This window comes from Neomonachus schauinslandi, chromosome 5, assembly GCF_002201575.2.
Source record: "Neomonachus schauinslandi chromosome 5, ASM220157v2, whole genome shotgun sequence".
Classification (NCBI taxonomy): domain Eukaryota; kingdom Metazoa; phylum Chordata; class Mammalia; order Carnivora; family Phocidae; genus Neomonachus; species Neomonachus schauinslandi.
In genome coordinates, this window is record NC_058407.1 from 25,658,711 (window position 1) to 25,678,585 (window position 19,875).

A 19,875-nucleotide genomic window follows, 5' to 3' on the forward strand; every position below is an offset into this window, starting at 1 on the left:
AAGGCCTCAAATACACAACCTAACCTTACACCTAAAGGAGCTGGAGTAAGAACAGCAAATAAAGCCTAAACCCAGCAGGAGAAGAGAAATAATAAAGATTAAAGCAGATATCAATGAATAGAAACCAAAAAAAAAAAAAGAAAGAAACCAAAAGAACAGTAGAACAGATCAATGAAACTAGGAGCTGATTTTTTGAAAGAATTAATAAGATTGATAAACTGGCCAGACTTACCAAAAAGAAAAGAGAAAGGACCCAAATAAATAAAATCATGAATGAAAGAGGAGAGATCACAACCAACACCGAAGAAATACAATTATAAGAATATATTATGAGCAACTATATGCCAACAAATTAGGCAATCTGGAAGAAATGGATGCATTCCTAGAGTCTTATAAACTACCAAAACTGGACCAGGAAGAAATAGAAAACCTAACAGACTCATAACCAGCAAGGAAATTGAGGCAGTAATAAAAAAATTTCCCAACAAACAAGAGCCCAGGGCCAGATGGCTTCCCAGGGGAATTCTACCAAACATTTAAAGAAGAATTAATACCTATTTTTCTGAAGTTGTTTCAAAAAAATAGAAATGGAAGGAAAACTCCAAACTCTTTTTCTACGAGGCCAGCATTACCTTGATTGCAAAACCAGACAAACCCCACCAAAAAAGAGAATTACAGACCAATATCCCTGATGAACATGGATGCAAAAATTCTCACCAAAATACTAGCCAATAGGATCCAACAGTACATTAAAAGGATTATTCATTGTGACCAAGTGGGATTTATTCCTGGGCTGCAAGCTTGGTTCAACATCCACAAATCAATCAATGTGATATACTACGTTAATAAAAGAAAGGACAAGAACCATATGATCCTCTCAATAGATACAGAAAAAGCATTTGACAAAGTACAGCATCCTTTCTTGATTTAAACTCTAAATAGTGTAGGGGTAGAGGGTACGGTACATACTTCAGTATCATAAGAACCATCTATGAAAAGCCCACGAGTATCATTCTCAATGGGGAAAAACTGAGAGCTTTCCCTCTAAGGTCAGGAATACGGCAGGGATGTCCACTATCACCACTGCTATTCAACATAGTACTAGAAGTCCTAGCCTCAGCAATCAGACAACAAAAAGAAATAAAATGCATCCAAATTAGCAAAGAAGTCGTCAAACTCTCACTCTTTGCAGACGACATGATACTCTATTTAGAAAACCCGAGAGTCCACCCCAAAATTGCTAGACCTCATACAGCAATCCAGCAAAGTGGCAGGATATAAAGTCAATGCACAGAAACTAGTTGTGTTTCTTCACGCATGTCTGTGTCTCTTCTCTTCTTCAAAGGACACCAGTCAGATTAGGGGCCCATCTTAGTCCAGTATGACTTCATCTTAATTTACTAATTTTATTTGCAACAACCCTATTTCCAAAAAAAAGTCACATTCTGAGGTCCCTGGAGGATAGGACTTCAGAATATCTTTTGGAGGCCATGAATCAATCCAAAACAGGTGCCATATTCCATGGACATATAATGAGCACATAGCTGATAATGTGTCTCAATGCCAATAACATCTCCTTACGATATTGCCAGACTCTGTAGGACAAAATAAAGTATATGTGCCACTGGGCCCATGTTCTAACTTTGTGAAGGGAGAGCAAACAGATGTTCAAAAAGATATTCCTGCAAAGATAAACAGGCTTCCAGGAAGGGGAAGAATATTAACATTGTACCACACCTGTGTGCCTATGCTTGTCTTTGTACTGTGGGTGCAGGTATTACACTTAATCTTTAAAAACATGCTGGGATATATATATGACATATATACTATTCTTTTTTTTACATGAAGAAAAGGAGTTTTTTATACAGGTAAAGTAACTTGCCTTGGAGCTGCCTGAATTGGGTTTTTTAACCAAAATCTATCTCTAATCTATCTAATAACTCGGGATAAGTTACAGAACCTGAAGGATGTTGATGGAACATGTTTAGGATGGTAGTGAATAGCCATGGTAATCTCTATTTTTTCATGTTCCAAGTTTTTAGTTTTATGTTTTTGAGTCTTTTTTTTTTAGATTTTATTTATTCATTTGAGACACAGAGAGAAAGCACGAGCAGGGGGCAGAGGGAGAGGGAGAAGCCGGCTCCCCACTGAGCCAGGAGCCCGACGCGGGGCTCGATCCCAGGACCCTGGGATCATGACCTGAGCCGAAGGCAGACGCTTAACCATCTGAGCCATCCAGGCGCCCCGAGTCTTTACTTTCAGTGCTTAGTAAATGGTTATTTGAAAATAAGATCTGTTCATTCTCCTTCATTATGGTTAGAATATTCACCACTGTTCACCTTTCCTGCATATCGACTTCCCTGCTTCTTTCTTTTCCAAATTTTCTTTGTAAAATAGCTGATATGATATGCACCCTTAGGAAGAGAGGGGTGAAAACCCAAGAGAACTTTGTCCTTTAGAGGTTAACCATGGTGCTACCTCATTTTGGGATAATTTAATGATAAAGGTGTTTCTCAGGCAGATCTGGTTGTTCAGTTTTTTGCTTTTTTAGTAGAGCCCTTGAGTAGCATAGCAGAGGCCTTTTAAGAATTCTATTAAAAAGTGGGGTGCCTGGGTGGCTCAGTTGGTTAAGCGACTGCCTTCAGCTCAGGTCATGATTCCAGAGTCCCGGGATCGAGTCCCGCATCGGGCTCCCAGCTCAGTGGGGAGTCTGCTTCTCCCTCTGACACTCTCCCCTCTCATGCTTTCTCTCTCTCTCTCAGATAAATAAATAAGATCTTTAAAAAAAAAGTAATGGATAAATTTCACTGAATTTTACTTGTAGTGAACAAATATGAATAGAGGAGAACACAGTTAAGAATTTACAAAGCTGGGCTATCATCAAGCGATCAGCACATAAAATTGGGTTTCAGATCAAAGGTTCTGTTTTGGAATTTGTTTGACTTATTTTATGATCTTCACAAAGTAATTTCATTTGTGGCTAATGTTTCAGCTTCCACAGCAGGGTACTTCTGGGAGATGCAGTTATTTAATAGGCAATCTGCTTTGAAATGCGATGTAATTTAAGTGAGGACTGTCATTAACTGAAATGTTGAGATGCCAAATATGGCCTCTCGAGGTTTTACAGTGGGGTGTATTTTTCCATCACTGTTTGACTTGGGTCAGAATAAGTCATTGTTCTTACAAGTGAAGATAATACAGAACTTTTTATTTTTTCTGGGTTTTTTTAGTTATCTTTGACTTTCTACTTTGAAAATGATTGTAATTCATTGAATAATTTTCTAGTAGTTACTACCCCTCGATAGCTCTGTAGTTGTCCTAGTTTAAAAGGTAAAGTAGATAATAGAATACATAGACTCCTAGAATTTTAGAATCACAGAAGGCCTTAATCCTAGGCCAACCCCCTACCTTTTTTTTTTTACATGATAAAATGTCTATAATGACCTATTAGTTTTTTTAATTACATTTTCATGTTACTCAATATATATTCAAAAGCAGTGTGCTCCATTCTTAGATTCTGAGAAGGTGACAGCCACCCTTGTACACATTTGCTTATTCATGCATATCAGTTGCACAGTGGACCAGGCATTGTGCTATGTACAGAAGGATACAAGGGTAAATAAGGTCCTAAACTAGAGGCAATTAAACATATCAGCAAATAAACACAATCCACTGGATTAAGTTATGTAAATACTACATGAATAAGAGAATAATTTGTCCTGTGACAGTGGTGGGGAGAGAATATCAAGGGAGCCTTTCATAAAGGAGAAAACCTTTGAGTGCCATCTTAAAGGATAAGTCAGAATATGACAGGCAGAAACCTTTGGGGAGGGGAGAAGTGATAAGGAGGGAAGTCAAAGCAGAAGGAAAGGCATATAGGGACAGACATGGAGGGCACAGCACACTTGGAGTTGCAAGGTGATTCCAGTGTGGCTGGAGGAGAGACGATAATGTTGGGGAGCAAGAAGGGACTAGTGAAGATAACTAGACATACTATAGAGTGTCTCAGACACATGGCAAAGGAAACTTGGGTCTTTGTTGCCCATAGGTGATAGGGAGTTGCTATTGTGTTTCAACCTGAGAACTAAGGTGATTGTATTTGCATTTTAGAACTATCACTTTGGTGGCAGCATAGAGACTGGATTGCAGTGGGGTAAAATCTAGAGCCAAGGAAACTACTTAGGTTCCTGCAGTAGCGTAGGCAAGAACCAAAGAGGCAGTATTACAGAAGAGGTAAGGATCAATGAAGCTTTAAGGAAACATTCAGAAGGATAAATTATCCGGACTTGATGACTCAGTTGTGATCATAGAAGGTGGAGAAGAAAGGAGTCCAGGTTTCTGACTTTGATGAATGGGTATCTATAGTATCTAGTATGCAGACACTTGATGACTTGCTTAAGGAGTGACAGAAGGGCATCGGATGCTTTATTCTTTGTGAATTACACACTGCTGCCTGTTATAATCTCTCACTCCTTCAAGATGTCAGCACATTTCATAGTCATATATATAGTTAAATTTGTATTTGGTATGCTCTCCTTATTCTCTTCTTGAAGGCTGGGGCTTTTTAAAAATTTGTCCTTAATTTCATCTTATGACAGCCACTTTCCTGCCCCATCTCAGACCTACAGAATCAGAATTTCCAAGACAGTTCAGTGGGAATCTGAAATTTAAGAACAGCCTGGAGGTTCTAATGATCCAGTAATGTTTTCACATTTAACTTTAGGGCAATGAATCAGCTGAGGGTAGAGCCGTTTTCTCTTACTAACCTTGCTATCAAATGATGGATAGTCAGTTACTATAGATTTTTAAATGATGGCGTGAGGATGGTGGTCACTTCTTCCTCCTGGAATGATTTCAGAATAACAAGGTGGATAAGAAATGCAAATTCTGCCTTTAGTGGTATTAGAAGACAGCTAAAACTTCCAATCACAATATATGAATAAAGGCTCCCATTTCCACCAGCAATAGATAAAGATTCCATTTTATCTACATCCTTACCAACACCTGCTATTTTCTGATTTTTTTTTAAGTTTATTTATTTTTCTAGTAATCTAGTACTTCAGTATCTAGTAATTTAGTAATTTAGAACCCATGACCCCAAGATCAAGAGTTGCATGCTCTTCTGCCTGAGCCAGCCAGGCACCCCACTATTTTCTGATTTTTTTTAATCCCATTCTGTGGGTATGAAGTGGAATCCCCCTGTGGTTTTAATGTGCATTTCCCTGATGACTGATTATATTGAGCATCTTTTCATGAAGTTATTTGCTATTCTTATATATTTAATGAAATGTCTATTCACATCTTACATATACTGGACACAGAACCATGTTTGCATGTATTTTTTTTTTTTTTTACCACCTATGGCTTATCTTTTTATTTCTTTATGGTGTCTTTTTGAGCCTAAAAGTTTTAATTTTATGAAGTTCAGTTTATTGGTGTGTTTTTTTCTTTTATGGGTCATGCCTTTGGTGTTATATCTAAAAACTGTTACCCTATACAGGGTCACAAAGGTTTTCTTCTAGAAGTTTTAGAGTTTTAGCTCCTACATTTAAGTCCAGGATACATTTTTAATTATGTGGTGTCAGTTAGCTTATAAACTCATCTTTTTGCTTATGGATATCTAATTGGTCCAGTAATTTTCAACCTTTTGTTGAAAAAGAAAATCCTTTCTTCCATTGAATTGCCTTGACAACTTTGTCAAGAATCCATTGACAAAATTTAAGGGCTTGCTTCCCTCAGTTTTTTCCCATTGATCTACATGTCTGTCTTTATGCCAGTACTCCTCATTCCCCCCACAAAGTTTACAATCTCAGCTTCTAGAAAGGAAACACATACTTCTTAGTCACGAGCTCCAGAGCTGCCTCTGAATCGCCGCCACCCTCTTTCTCACCAACTTGCCATGCCACACCTGAGACGCTGAATGTTTGAATCTTAAGATTTTAAAGTTGGTTCAACATTTTCATTTTATGGATAAGGAATGTCAGGCCCACTGTAATTGTGTTTCTGAGTTAAAGTACTTTTGTCCCTTGCTGGAACAGAAGCATGATATCTGCCTGGGCTAACATTTATTAGGAGTCATCACACAGTTCAGAGCAAGGTCCTAAAGAGGAAAAATATGTTTGGAGTAGAGACTTAACAGCACAGAGTTATAAAAGGAAGAAAGAAGGGGCACCTGGGCGGCTTAGTTGGTTAAGCATTGAACTCTTGGTTTTGGCTCAGGTCATGATCTCAGGGTCCGTATTGGGCTCCGCACTCAGTGCAGAGTCTGCTTGAGGTTCTGTCCCTCTCTGTGCACCACACCCTCCTCCAGGCTTGCTTGCGTGCGTGCTCTCTCTCTCAAATAATAAATAAATCTTTAAAAAGAGAAAAGGAAATAAAAGGGAGATGCCAAAAATAAAGTACACCTACTTGAAATCGTTGTATAAAGATGGTGCACATTTTAGGTGGCTCTTCTTGTCAAATGCTTCAAGTCTATAGTGTACCTAGGTTTCTTTTTTCTTTTTTTAAGATTTTATTTATTAGCACAAGTGGAGGGGGGGAGAGGGAGAAGCAGACTTCCCGCTGAGCAGGGAGCCAGAGCCTGACACTGGGCTCAGTCCCAGGACCCTGGGATCATGATCTGAACCAAAGGCAGACGCTTAACTGACTAAGCCACCCAGGCACCCCTGTACCAAGGTTTCTTTAAAGCTACTGCTAAGAGCATCTCTTGACCTTTATGGGACCTCACATCATTTGAAAATAAGAGTGCTGAGTTAAGGTTTTAGTTCTTTCAGTGGTTTAGGTTTCTTTTTCATTTCTTTTTTAGAGATTTTTTAATTTTTATTTTTAAGTAATCTCTGCACCCAATGTGGGGCTCAAACCCACAACCCAGAGATCAGGAGTCTCATAATCTGCTGACTGAGCCAGCCAGGTGCCCCCTGTTTTTCATTTTTTTTTTTAAAGATTTTATTTATTTATTTGAGAGAGAGAGAATGAGAGAGAGCACGAGAGGGAAGAGGGTCAGAGGGAGAAGCAGACCCCCCGCTGAGCAGGGAGCCCGATGTGGGACTCGATCCCGGGACTCCAGGATCATGACCTGAGCCGAAGGCAGTCGCCTAACCAACTGAGCCACCCAGGTGCCCTTTTTAAAGATTTTTTAAAATTTATTTATTTGACAGAGAGATAGCACAAGTAGGCAGAGCGGCAGGCAGAGGGAAAGGGAGAAGCAGGCTCTCTGCTGAGCAGGGAGCCTGATGTGGGGCTCGGATCCCAGGACCCTGGGATCATGACCTGAGCCAAAGGCAGCCACTTAACCGACTGAGCCACCCAGGCGCTGAAACCCATTATAATAGGAAAGCAATGACTTGGCTAAATTTTTCAAAGTAACAATTATCCGTGTGTGTGTGTGTGAGTGTGTGTACACAGTCATGGTTATTAGCACATGACTGATACGTGGTCTGCAAGATCACACTGAGCTTAAGACTGCTTCCTGAGGAATGTTAGCTGGTGAATGGAGCTGAGTATCTTATGCATCTTACTCAGTTGAGCAAAACTTACCCAGTCTTTTGGTCACAGTCATTTAACAACCTGTCTTAGAAGAGCAGAATAATGATGGGGATGGAGATCAAATTCATCTATCTAATTGTTCCTCTAAAGATAGAGTTTGGGAGCTAAGGTCAAGTAGCAAGGCAAAATATCCTAGGCTAACTAGAATGCAGTATTAATGCATTCTAAATTAATAACTGCACTTTAAAGATTATTTTTGTAAGTAGTTGGTTTCATAGCCTACCTTGAATATTTTTTGCATAACAATATATTCTGATGGAAGGGTTAGGATTTTTTTATATCATATTTAAGTTCTTCTGAACTAAAATATGAAAACACGGAAGGGATAAATACACACTGCAAGATTAGTATTTACTCTTGGAAGGGGAGGGAGACCTTAACATTATACATAACAATTCGTTTCATGAAATTTTTTTTTTAATTTTATTTATTTATTTGACAGAGAGACACAGCGAGAGAAGGAGCACAAGCAAGGGGAGTGGGAGAGGGAGAAGCAGGCTTTCCACTGAGCAGGGAGCCCAATGTGGGACTCGATCCCAGGACCCTGGGATCATGACCTGAGCGGAAGGCAGACACTTAACGACTGAGCCACCCAGACGCCCCTTATGAAATGTTTTAAACCAGATATTGCAGAATGTTTGGGATTTGTTAAATCTTGAAGGGAGGGGGAGATATATCTGGGTATTTGTTTAGCAGTGAATCTTTGTGAGGAGATGCCATGATTACCAGCAGATATTGAAAAGAAATTCAGGGTAGTGGAAGAATTCCTAGGTTAGATATTGGGAAGAACTCATGTTTATGTTATATCTGTAGGAGTCATTTCTCCTGCAGAATGTGACTTTTCAGTTTTGAACCATTGGCTTGTGCTCTACCAAGGCTCAGGCTCCTCAGGGCAGTCGATCAGTCCAGTACTGTAATAGTCCAATGCTGTTAACGGTGAGGATCACCGATTGCTCTCAGCTCTTCCTGTATTATGCTTTAGTAACTGCATCTAGTTTTCCATGTTTCCATTCGAGATGTTATATAGTATGAAATGTGTTCTGATCAGAAACGTATAAGTATCAGAGCTTGAATTTAAATCTGACTAGCTCAAAGCTGATCTTCATTATTCTTTTATGAGTTCATGCTTTCTTAATGCACTCTTGTCCACAGGATGAAGATACTGGAATGAAGAGTAAAGTCCATCATATTGCCAAGGAGATTATGAGCTCAGAGAAGGTGTAGGTATTCAGTTTATAATTCAGAAGACCATTTATTTCCCCATTGGCTCATTTAAAACATTTCTTTTATTGTTGTCTTTTACAGGTTTGTGGATGTGTTAAAACTTTTGCATATTGTGAGTATCTACAAATATTTTCTTAAAGTCTGAGACTGTCCTCTTTTGCATCTTCCCCTATGTCAAAAAATTTTCAGCATAACTTATATATATATGTATGTATCCTTTTAATATATGGTTACATGTTTACATTCATATATATGTGAATATAGGTATTTTCTGAAATGTATGTTTCTATTGTCTGTGTAGTATACCCAGATGATTTCCAAAAAATAGAACCTTTATATCCATATTTCCAAAGTTTCCAAACTTTCTGTGTTCATAATAAAGAGTTTTTAAAGTGATAATATTTCTTCTTGGGCATTTGCAGAAGATGTCTATCAGAATTTTGCACTAGCAATGTATAAAGAATGTCACGATCAGTGTTCAAAACTATTCTATCTCAATCTGCTCCCAGTAATAGACACTTAAAATAGACATTTTTACAACTAACTTTTTAAAGTTCTGTATTCAATTTTATAATTGTCAACTTGAACGAACCTGTTGGGAAACAAATATGATGTGTCTGACAGCGTATTCATTTTTCTCATGCACTTTTTTGTACCTGCAGGTTTTTACAAGTTTCATTATGCATTGGAAGTTAAAGCACTTTTAATCCTACTTTATTCCAGTTATAGTTTGGCAAGTTATTAAGACTTAACAAAAGAAGGGTAAGGTAGAGGAAACAATGAAGAAAGAAGTTGAAGTGAAAATTTACTTAGATGGTATAATTATTAACATCATCTTAAACTTAATTACTGAGAAGTGGTAGGTTCACACCCATTAATGTCTCTAAGAGTATCATTATTTTCAGTTTTTCTTTTAAAAGATACATGTGAATATGAAAAGTGGGGTACACTTAAGGGTGATTCACATTCACTAAATGATTCCCTGTGCTCTATATGTGGTACAGCGGAAACCTGGAAATGTAATTCCTGTGTGAAAAATCTCTAGTTTTGGAAACCTTTTCTAAAACAATTCTTAACATTATAATTTGTTTTGAGAAATTACTGTCCTGTGAATAGTTTCTTACATAACTCTTGACCGTATTGCTTAGTTCTCTTTGTAATTCATTTTTAAAAATTATAGCATGATATTTTTTGTTGAGTTTGAAGTATATCGCCATTTCAAATACATAATAGCATGATGAATAAATAACTTTTCAAAATAAACTCCATTTTGAACTGAATAAATTCCATTTTCTTTTCTTTTTTTAAAAATATTTATTTATTTGACAGAGAGAGACACAGTGAGAGAGGGAACACAAGCAGGGGGAGTGGGAGAGGGAGAAGCAGGCTTCCCACTGAGCAGGGAGCCCAATGCGGGGCTCGATCCCAGCACCCTGGGATCATGACCTGAGCCGAAGGCAGACGCTTAACCGACTGAGCCACCCAGGCGCCCCTAAATTCCATTTTCTACTGAACCTCTCTATTGTTTAAACAATTGTAGGGAAAAAGAAAAAAGCTAAACCTCCTTTTTCTGGAAATCTCAACATATCTGTAGGACAAACAAATTGTACTTATTTGACATATTTTCTGATCAACATGTTTAAATAGAAATAGGACCTCTCTAAGGAAATTTTAAGCATTCGATTGGTAAGCTCATGGAGACAAACAATGCTATGGAGCCAGAAAAACTTGAGTTGGAACTTCAGTGCAGGAGTTCAGCAAATCTTGCATGGAACATATGTCGAAGATTCCATGATGAACAGCAGAGTCCCAGACCTCATAGTGCTTATAGGCTAGGGTAGTGTTTCTCATAATGTGGTGAGGGACTAGATTTTAAAATTTCCAATCCATGTTGGACCAGAACTTTTGTAAAATACATTAGAAATGTCATGGCCATGTCAAGGTGACATAAAAGTTTCCAATCCCTTATTCACCCTTCTACTAATCTTTGCAGACCAATAACAATTTAAGGACTGCACTTTGAGAATGTTGGCAAAAATATCGGTGCCTATCCTGCTTAAGTACATTGTTTGCTCTTTCTTTCTTTTTCTTTTTTTCTTTCTTTCTTTTTTCTTTCTTTCTTCTTTCTTTCTTTCTTTCTTTCTGTCTTTCTTTCTTTCTTTCTTTCTTTCTTTCTTTCTTTCTTTCTTTCTTTCTTTCTTTCTTTCTAAGCTTTATTTACTTTTGAGAGAGAGAGAAAGAGGGAGAGAGTGCACACAAGTATGAATGGGGGGAGGGGCAGAGGGAGAGAATCCCTGAGCAGACTCTCTCTCTGCTGAGTGGGGAGCCTGTCGGTCACAGGGCTCGACCTCAGGACCACTGAGATCATAACCTGAGTGAAAACCAAGAGTCGGACCCTTAAACAACTGAGCCACCCAGGCGCCCCAATTCTGTTTCTTAATAGCTATGTGAATTTCAGAAAATAGTCTAACCCTTTGGCCTAGCTTTCCTCATTTGTAAGATGGGGATACAAATACCAATCTCTCTGGTTGTGAGGAATCTGTGGAATAAAGTATGTGAAAAGAGCCTGGTATTGTACATAGTATACAGTAGGTGCTCAAATTGCCTTTCATTACCTTCTTCATCTTCCCTTATAGAACATCAATGAATGAGAAGAATTCATTCTGTTATCAAACAGTAGCCTTTATAATTCTGTTCCTTCCAAATGCCTTTTTTCCTCTGTACCAATACTTCATTTTAATGAAGGAAGTTCTGATTCCAGTAGGTAGAGAAGCAATTAAGAGTTCATTAGTTTAATGGGGTCACTGGCTAGCTCTTGATTTCAGCTCAGGTCAGGATCTCAGGGTCGTGAGATGGAGCCCCAGGCTCCTGTGCTGGGTGTGGAGCCTGCTTAAGATTCTCTCTCTCCCTCTGCGCGCCGCCCCCCACCCCCCACTCACCTGCATGCACTCATGCATGCTCCCTCTCTCTCTCTCTAAAAAAAACAAAGAAGCTTCATTAGTTTATTTATTTGATTATTAAAAACTATCTTGTTCTTACCCCTGTATTTTTGGAACAAATCATAAACACTATAAGAATGGATAGCAGGGGCACCTGGGTGGCTCAGTTGGTTAAGTGGCTGCCTTCGGTTTAGGTCATGATCCCGGAGTCCCAAGATCAGTCCCGCATCGGGCTCCCTGCTCAGCAGGGAGTCTCCTCCCTCTGACCCTTCCCCCTCTCATGCTCTCTCTCTCTCTTATTCTCTCAAATAAATAAATAAAATCTTAAAAAAAAAAAAAGAATGGATAGCAGAGTGAAGTATTTCCTGTATCATCCCAGGTCTGATAGATCTCATGGATGGCCTTGGCCTGTTCCCAGATGGTGTTGAGTGAATCATCTAAAACCCATCTTGACTTGTACATTTTCAAAACCTCTTAAGCCTTTCATGTAGGAGTGAAAATAGATCATCTGCCAACCTCATGTTAACATCCTGTCTGGTATGTGCAAATGTTAACTCAGCAGAGCCTGGCTCTAATGGGAATGTTAACAACAGAGCATTAGCCAGGTGAGAGCCATTACTGGGAGAGGCTTGTTACCAGCATATCGTGGGTGAAGTCAAAGGAGTTTCTTGTTTCATTTCACCACCCCCACCACACTGTTAAAGCTCATATTTACCCTTCTACCAAAAGGACGCCACAAAGGTAGTACATGGATAGTTTTAATCCTGAGCACTACTGCTATCTGACTTCATAGAAATGAGTTCATGTCTGTGTTATATCCTAGAATATGACTGATTTAAAATATCTAAATAACAGGCTTTTTATATAATCCAGTGGATTTTTTTTTTTTTGGAAATAAACCAGGTATCCAAGTGGCTTGGGAGAAGCTATTGTTTCAGTTACACGTGATTTCCCATGAATAGTTTTCTGTACTAGAGACTCTAGAATGGCATTAATAGATCTTTCTATGATGACAGACATGTTCAGTATCTGCAGTGTGCAATATGTCCAATATTTTTTAAAATTTAAATTTGTCACTGCAGCTCACTAACACTTTATGTATCACTTTAATATATCACTGTAGCTCACTGACATTTGTTTAGAATTTGCTGAACTAGGTGACATAGCTCATAGAAAAAGAACTTAAAATCTAGACTAAAGAATTCATCATTTAAGTTATTATGACATTGGAAGGAAGTAGGCTTGGATGGAGGCATACAGTTTAAAATCAACTCAAGATTCTAGGAGCCAGTATATTCAGTTGAGGTCTTTGATTCATCTGCCTGGTGTTTGTGAGGAAAAACTGGGCCTGTAGCAGCAGTTGCAAGACTTTACAATTAGGGTTTTATTGTGATACATGCTCTGCAGTATCTGCCATGAGCTCCTGGACTTGGAACTGGATTTTTTTTTTTTTTCAAGATTTTATTTTTAAGTAATTTCTACACCCAACGTGGGGCTCGAACTTAGAACCCCAAGATCAAGAGTCACATGTTCTACTGACTGAGCCAGCCAGGCACCTCTGAACTAGATTTTTAAAAAAGTCCAGTGGGGCACAGTGTCTCTAAGTCAGTACCCAATACCAGTGTTTCCCTTTTCAAAATGGTAGTGGTATCCCTGCGGCTGCCAAAGCCAGAAAACTAGGATTTGTTCTTTAGTTCTCCCTCTCACTTACTTCTCCAGCCAACCCATCAGCAAACCTACTGATTCTATTTCCACTTTACTGCCACCGAGTCCAGAATATCATCTCTTACACAGACAACCATTCCAGCCTCCTCGCAGGGACTCCTGTTTCCATTCTCACCCTTTTCCCAATCTGTTTCTTAAATGATTTTTTTTCCTTTTTTAAGAGTTTTTCTTAAAATATGTATTAGAGCTTTTCACTCCCCTGCTTAAAACCCTTTAAATGATTCCCATTGCATTAAGAATAAAGTCCACGTTACTCCCCAAGGCTAGTGAATAGAATGGCCTTATGTCCCAGTCTGCTTTTGATAGTCCTGGTTATTGTCTTGGCATAATGATTGCCTTTTCTCTTGTTGGGTCATTAAATTATGGATCCCTCTGCCTAGAAGGTGTTATGTGATTTGGCCTCTTGCTAAGATGAGATGCTGGGGAAAAAGGGGTGTTCTCTCACTCATTAACCACATTCTGGCCATACAGGCCTCCTTCCAGCTCTTAGTTCGGTGCTAAGGTTATTCTGGCTCACAGCTTTTGCTACCGCAGTTTCCTGGAATCTTTGTTCTTCATTTCGTTCATAGCTAGTTTTTTCTTTATCCTTACAGTTTGGCCTTAATGCGACCTCCTCAGAGAGGCCTTCCTTGACTATCCTTTTCTCTTTCACTTTCCCTTCATGTTCTTGGCGTTTAATATAATTTGTATATTTGTTTGTTTACTTGTTTAGTTTTGGTCTACTCTACTAAAATGTAAGCTAGCTGAGGGCAGGGATCCTATCTCCAGCACCTAGCATCATTCCTCTTCATTGGAAGGCTTTTAGTAAAATGAATGAGTGTGACCAATTGATCAGTGGTTAAGAATTCTGCCTCTGCCACCGTGTGCTCTTGGACAAATTAGTCAAGCCTTCGTTTCTTCTGGAAAATGGGAATAATAATAATCGCGTAAAGTTGGTGTGATGATGGGGCACCTAGCTGGCTCAGTCAGTGGAGTGTGTGATTCTTGATCTTGGGGTTGTGAGTTTGAGTCCCACATTGGGTGTAGAGATTACTTAAAAAAAAAAAATCTCTAGGGCGCCTGGGTGGCTCAGTCAGAGTCTGCTTCTCCCTCTCCCTCGGCCTGCCGCTCTGCCTACTTGTGCTCTCTATCTCTCTGTCAAATAAATAAATAAAAATCTTGGGGCGCCTGGGTGGCTCAGTCGTTAAGCGTCTGCCTTCGGCTCAGGTCATGATCCCAGGGTCTGGGATCGAGCCCCACATCGGGCTCCCTGCTCCGTGGGAAGCCTGCTTCTCCCTCTCCCACTCCCCCTGCTTGTGTTCCCTCTCTTGCTGTGTCTCTCTCTGTCAAATAAATAAAATCTTAAAAAAAAAAAAAATTAAAAAAAAAAAAATAAATAAAAATCTTAAAAAAAAATCTTTAAAAAAATAAAGTAGATGTGCCGATTAATTGAGATCATGCAAAATAAATGTTAAGCACTTAAATAGTTTTAGCTGCAGGGTAAGTGGAGGGCCTTCAAAATAAATTGCTCTGTTATTCAGAACTTACTTATATAAATTAAAATGCATACTATTTATTATGATGTTATCAAATGGACTTTTAACTCAATCAAAATAGTTTGTTCCTGAAATAGACCCTACTAAGTTTCTTCCTCCACTAGAAGGTAAGTTCCATGGAGACAGGGATTTATATGTTTCATTGATTCTAATCCCAGTAATTCATATCTGTTGAATGAATGATAGACAACTGATGAATAAAATAGTACTTGGTAAAACTCTAGTTGTTTATATTTGTTTTTCCCTGTTGTAGCAGATGTTGTCCAATCCAGAGGTTGCTATTGTATATAAGTGCACATTTTATAGGTAAAACACCTTAGATACTTAATATAGTTCAGTGCAAGTGATAAAATTTTTTGTTGTTTTATGTTATGTTATTTTCCCTTTGATGGGAGACTGGTTTAATAAACAGCCTTATTAATTTATTTTATGATTGTTCAAATAGCATGATTTAAAAATATATATATTTTTTTGCAAGAGAATGATCAGAAACTTTGACGTCTTTTTTTGACAAAGATGGGCTTAGAATTAAGTAGTAAAGTAGTAACCAAGCATCTTTGCCTCACTCATTTCTTTAGGTTGGGACACACCTTAAAAATTTGAAGGATTCTCAATAAAATCCATAGAGTTAGAGGCAAAGTTACTTGGACATCTATGTGTCTGTTAGTAACTAAAATATATCTTTCCTTTTTTTAAAATGCATTATAAAAAAGAAGACTTTCTCACAGAACCTTACAGTTTCCCCCATCCCCCGTCTTAAAATAACCTCATCCTTTTCTGACTGAATACACGCTGTCTTTTGAGTCTTGTTAACCATTTAATGATCATTTATTTGTTCTTTAGTGGTAAAGAATGCTCTTTTAGCATCTCTTCACATGGCTGCCTAACCTTTACTTTCTGAGCAGCTTCCTTCATGTGACTGCCCTTCACTGAATGAAGTTCATTGTTAAGAGCCCCTTTGTCTTACTGCTGAGGTGTTTGTTTTCCCTACTTTGGTATTTCCTTCTCATGATATGCCTGTACTTCAGCGTTCTCTTTCCAAACTTTTAGGGACTTGTGGATCATAAATGATATTCATGTGATCATTTTAATCAAATCTTCTTTACTTAAATAAATGGCCTTCTACTGAGCACTCTCTGTATGCCTTGAAGCATGCTAAAACTATGTTACATAAATTGTCTATTTTAATCCTCTTAACAACCCTATCAAATGGATGTTATTTCTGTTTCTTAAATGAAGAAAACTAATTGGCAAACGTAACCCACTACTAAATGGCAAAGCCAGACTTCGAACTCTGGTCTCTCTGAGACCTTGCACTTAGTGATTGTTCATAAATTGATTAAAAATTATTACTTGACATTTCTAGCATGGGAATAGTAGTATATCTTTGGGTATATGAGCTTGTTTTCAGAATTCCTTCAGTTGGCCTAAAAACCAGAGAAATTCTAGTTTTTCATCATCTAAAGAGGAGAATGAAGCTAGATATTGGTTACTTAGGATATATTATGATGATTGTCTGTTAATGTTGTTAAGGGAGTTAGAGACTGGAGATAAAGGATTGGTTTTGGTCATGTTTTATACAGTTTGCATGCATTGATGACTATGCATAATATCACCAGGTCTGAGTGTACCGAGAGGGAGGAATCATTTCATTGGTCAGATATTTTAATTTAATAACAAAATCAAATTGCTAATGTTAGTACTTTCTACCCCCTCTACATTTACTTCATAGTTTCACACCCCTTTCTGCATATTTATCATAGCTCTTTGACCTTCACAGCTGCTTTGCTTTTGCTTAATATGAAGTGATTCTTAATGCCCTTTATGAAGACAGGGAGCCCTGCAGAGTTCCCCATCCATCTGTATGTCCATTTAGTCTTTGTAATCCACTGTGTCATCATAGTGGTTAAGTAATGCCCTCAGGTCAGGAAGCCCAGTCCGTACAGCTTAATTAAGTCACTTACTTCTCTTTGGCACCAGAGACATAAAGCCTGACCCAGTGAATAAGACCATCTGTTTTGTGCTTCACTGCTTTAGATGTTCATACGTGATTTCATTTGCATTGGTTTTTGCTTAGGTCTTGCCCAAGTGATCAGAGCTTGTAAGGCTAGTATGTTACTACCTCAAAGGAACTGAATGTGTTTTAGAAGTTGGATCTGGTTCTCATTTGTAGATTTTCTGGGAATTATTAAGAATAATATTGTGATATGCTTTATAATTCAGGAGCCTATTTCTATTTCTAAAAATGCCAAGTTGAACAGACATTTGGTTACTGTAATGAGAAACTGGAGTGTAGGTGGTTCCATTTTACATACAGAATCTTTGGTGGGTTTTATGTTGGAAGCATAGACTGAAGTTCATGTGATTGATATCAGTAAACTCTGTTGCTTGCCTCACATTTTCACACCCCAGTTTCCACACCCCTTCCATTTTAATTACCCAGCTTTTCCAGTGTGGAAAAGTATACTCTGGATCTCATTTTTGAAGTGCCGGTCGTGTGGTCTTGCATCCTCACTGATTTAGTCAAGGAGGTGTTGGGGAATTTAAATTCCTCTGCCCAAAAATAGTTTTGCCTCTGGCTCTGAAGTGTCATCACACTTTCCCAAATTATCCTGGCTGTTAGCATTTAGAAAAATAACCAGACATATGTTGTAATCCTCCTTTTTATTAAAAAAAAAAAAAAAATGTTTTCCTCCTTCTAGTGGCAGCAGTTCTGGAAATGGTTGAGGTTCATGAAGAACAGAGAAGTTAAAGATTCTGCGTGTAGTTCTTGTGTGAATTAGTTACATCTGGCACTGGGGCCATAGTAGGTTGCTTTCAGGGAATGGTGACCCAAGAGGTGAGGGGATGAGCTTTGGGCCAGAGCTGCTATGTACAATTATGGCCTTGGTGTGAGTTGCATTGGTCTAGGGTAAGGGGGGCCCTTTTCTCTTTTCAAAAAGGTACCATGAAGACTAATTGATGGCCCCAGTAATGCCTACTTAGAATATATAACTTCCTGGGGCACCTGGCTGCTTCGGTCAGTTAAATGTCCAACTCTTGGCTTCGGCTCAGGTCGGGAGATCAAGCCCTGCATTGGACTCTGCGCTCAGCCCAGAGTCTGCTTGAGATGCTTTCCCTCCCCCTCTGCTCCTCCCCCCTTCCCTCATGCATGTGCATGTGCGCACACATGCTCTTTCTCTAAATAAATAAATAAAATCCTTAAAAAAAAAAAAGAATATGTAACTTCCTGGGTCCTAGGAAGAATTTGTAATAGGTAGATAGAAATTCTAAATTCCTATCGTCTCTATTGTTCTTCTTTTGCTCTTTTAAAGATTTTTTATTTTATTTTATTTATTTGATAGAGACACAGCGAGAGAGGGAACACAAGCAGGGGGAGTGGGAGAGGGAGACGAAGGCCTCCTGCTGAGCAAGGAGCCCGATGGGGGGCTCAATCCCAGGACCCTGGAGTCATGACCTGAGCCGAAGGCAGACGGTCAACCAACTGAGCCACCCAGGCGCCCCTCTTTGGCCCTTTTAATTATTAAATTTCTATTATATTTTATCGTGCTACTCATAATTTTAACAAGGACAGTATGGGCCACTAGTTCATCCAGAGCTACCTGTCTTCATCCTGTAATACTGGAAAAAGTGATGCTTTGCCTGATATGTGACAGACACCTCTAGTTAGAGGCAGCCCTCTCACTGGTCAGCCCAGTGTGAATTTGGCTGGCCTCTGTTGAATGTTTCTTAAATAAACAAGTTTCCCTTTTGGCAATGGTGGCAGACATATGGAATGCAAGAGTCTGGCAAAAGCCGTGTCAAATAGGGTCCTTAAGCTACTTAGCTGCTTAATGGCTACTCTCACTGTTGTGACTGAGGAAATACCTTCCAACTGGAAAATAAAAGTCATCTTGCTGCCAGGGGACAAACATATTCATTATTTATTCTACCAGAAGAAAGGGCAATGCTTATTGCTTTGCTGGACAAGGAATTTTTTTTTTTTAAAGATTTTATTTATTCATTTATTTGAGAGAGTGAGAGAGAGAGAGCACATGAGAGGGGGGAAGGTCAGAGGGAGAAGCAGACTCCCCGCAGAGCAGGGAGCCCGATGCGGGACTCGATCCCGGGACTCCAGGATCATGACCTGAGCCAAAGGCAGTCGCTTAACCAACTGAGCCACCCAGGCGCCCGCTGGACAAGGAATTTTTGCATTTAAGTTATAGTAATCATTAAACTGATACCAAAAAAAAAAAAAGAAGAAAGAAAGTACTATAGAAGATGTTTGTGCTTTGATTATTGTTAGAATCGAGGAAGCTATTTGTGACATGTAAATATATTCTGTAGTTCTGCCTGATGGAAAAATCTAATGGCTTTCAAAAGCATTAAGTAGCTCTATTTTCTCTTAGTAAATGTGAATGCTAATAGAAACAAGCTGCTGGGAGGTGAAATTTGGCCAATATCCATTTGGCTTCTGGAGATGTTTTGTGTGATTTTCTGGATTGGAGTTTATGCAAGTTACAAATTCCTATTTTATATTACAGTAATTAGCTGTAAAAGTAGTTCTTTAGTTACTGCTCTAAGTACTTGGTTCCTTTGGGCCAATGTGACTGTTGGACCAATAAAGTTAGTCCCAGGAACTGAAGCCTGAGTGAAGGGTTTATCAGCACCTGTTCAGCACAGGAGGATTTGAATTGTCTGAAATGACCATCCTTTAGGAAAGGAATCCTTTCATGTACTTTTAAGTTTTACATAAGGTTTTTGTCCTTTACAAGAAGCATAAGAAATGCCTATGGTTAATGTATATATGCTGGAGGCAAGGGGTTGAAGAGATCAGGGGAGAAACCAGTATTTTTTGTCTATTTCATTTGCCCAGTGAATCCCTGAAGGGAAAGTACTTAGAAATAAAGATAAAGGAAGTTGAAGCC

At 38.8% G+C, this 19,875-nt stretch overlaps 1 protein-coding gene across 1 annotated transcript in view; it reads left to right on the forward strand.

Annotated features, from left to right (window-relative positions):
- The window catches only part of FGD6 (FYVE, RhoGEF and PH domain containing 6), a 106,471-nt gene that overhangs the window by 42,607 nt on the left and 43,989 nt on the right, over positions 1-19,875 (forward strand). The window contains exons 4-5 of the mRNA XM_021687529.2: positions 8,698-8,765; positions 8,851-8,881. Coding sequence (XP_021543204.2) covers positions 8,698-8,765; positions 8,851-8,881 — 99 coding nt within the window. The remainder of the gene's footprint in view (positions 1-8,697; positions 8,766-8,850; positions 8,882-19,875) is intronic.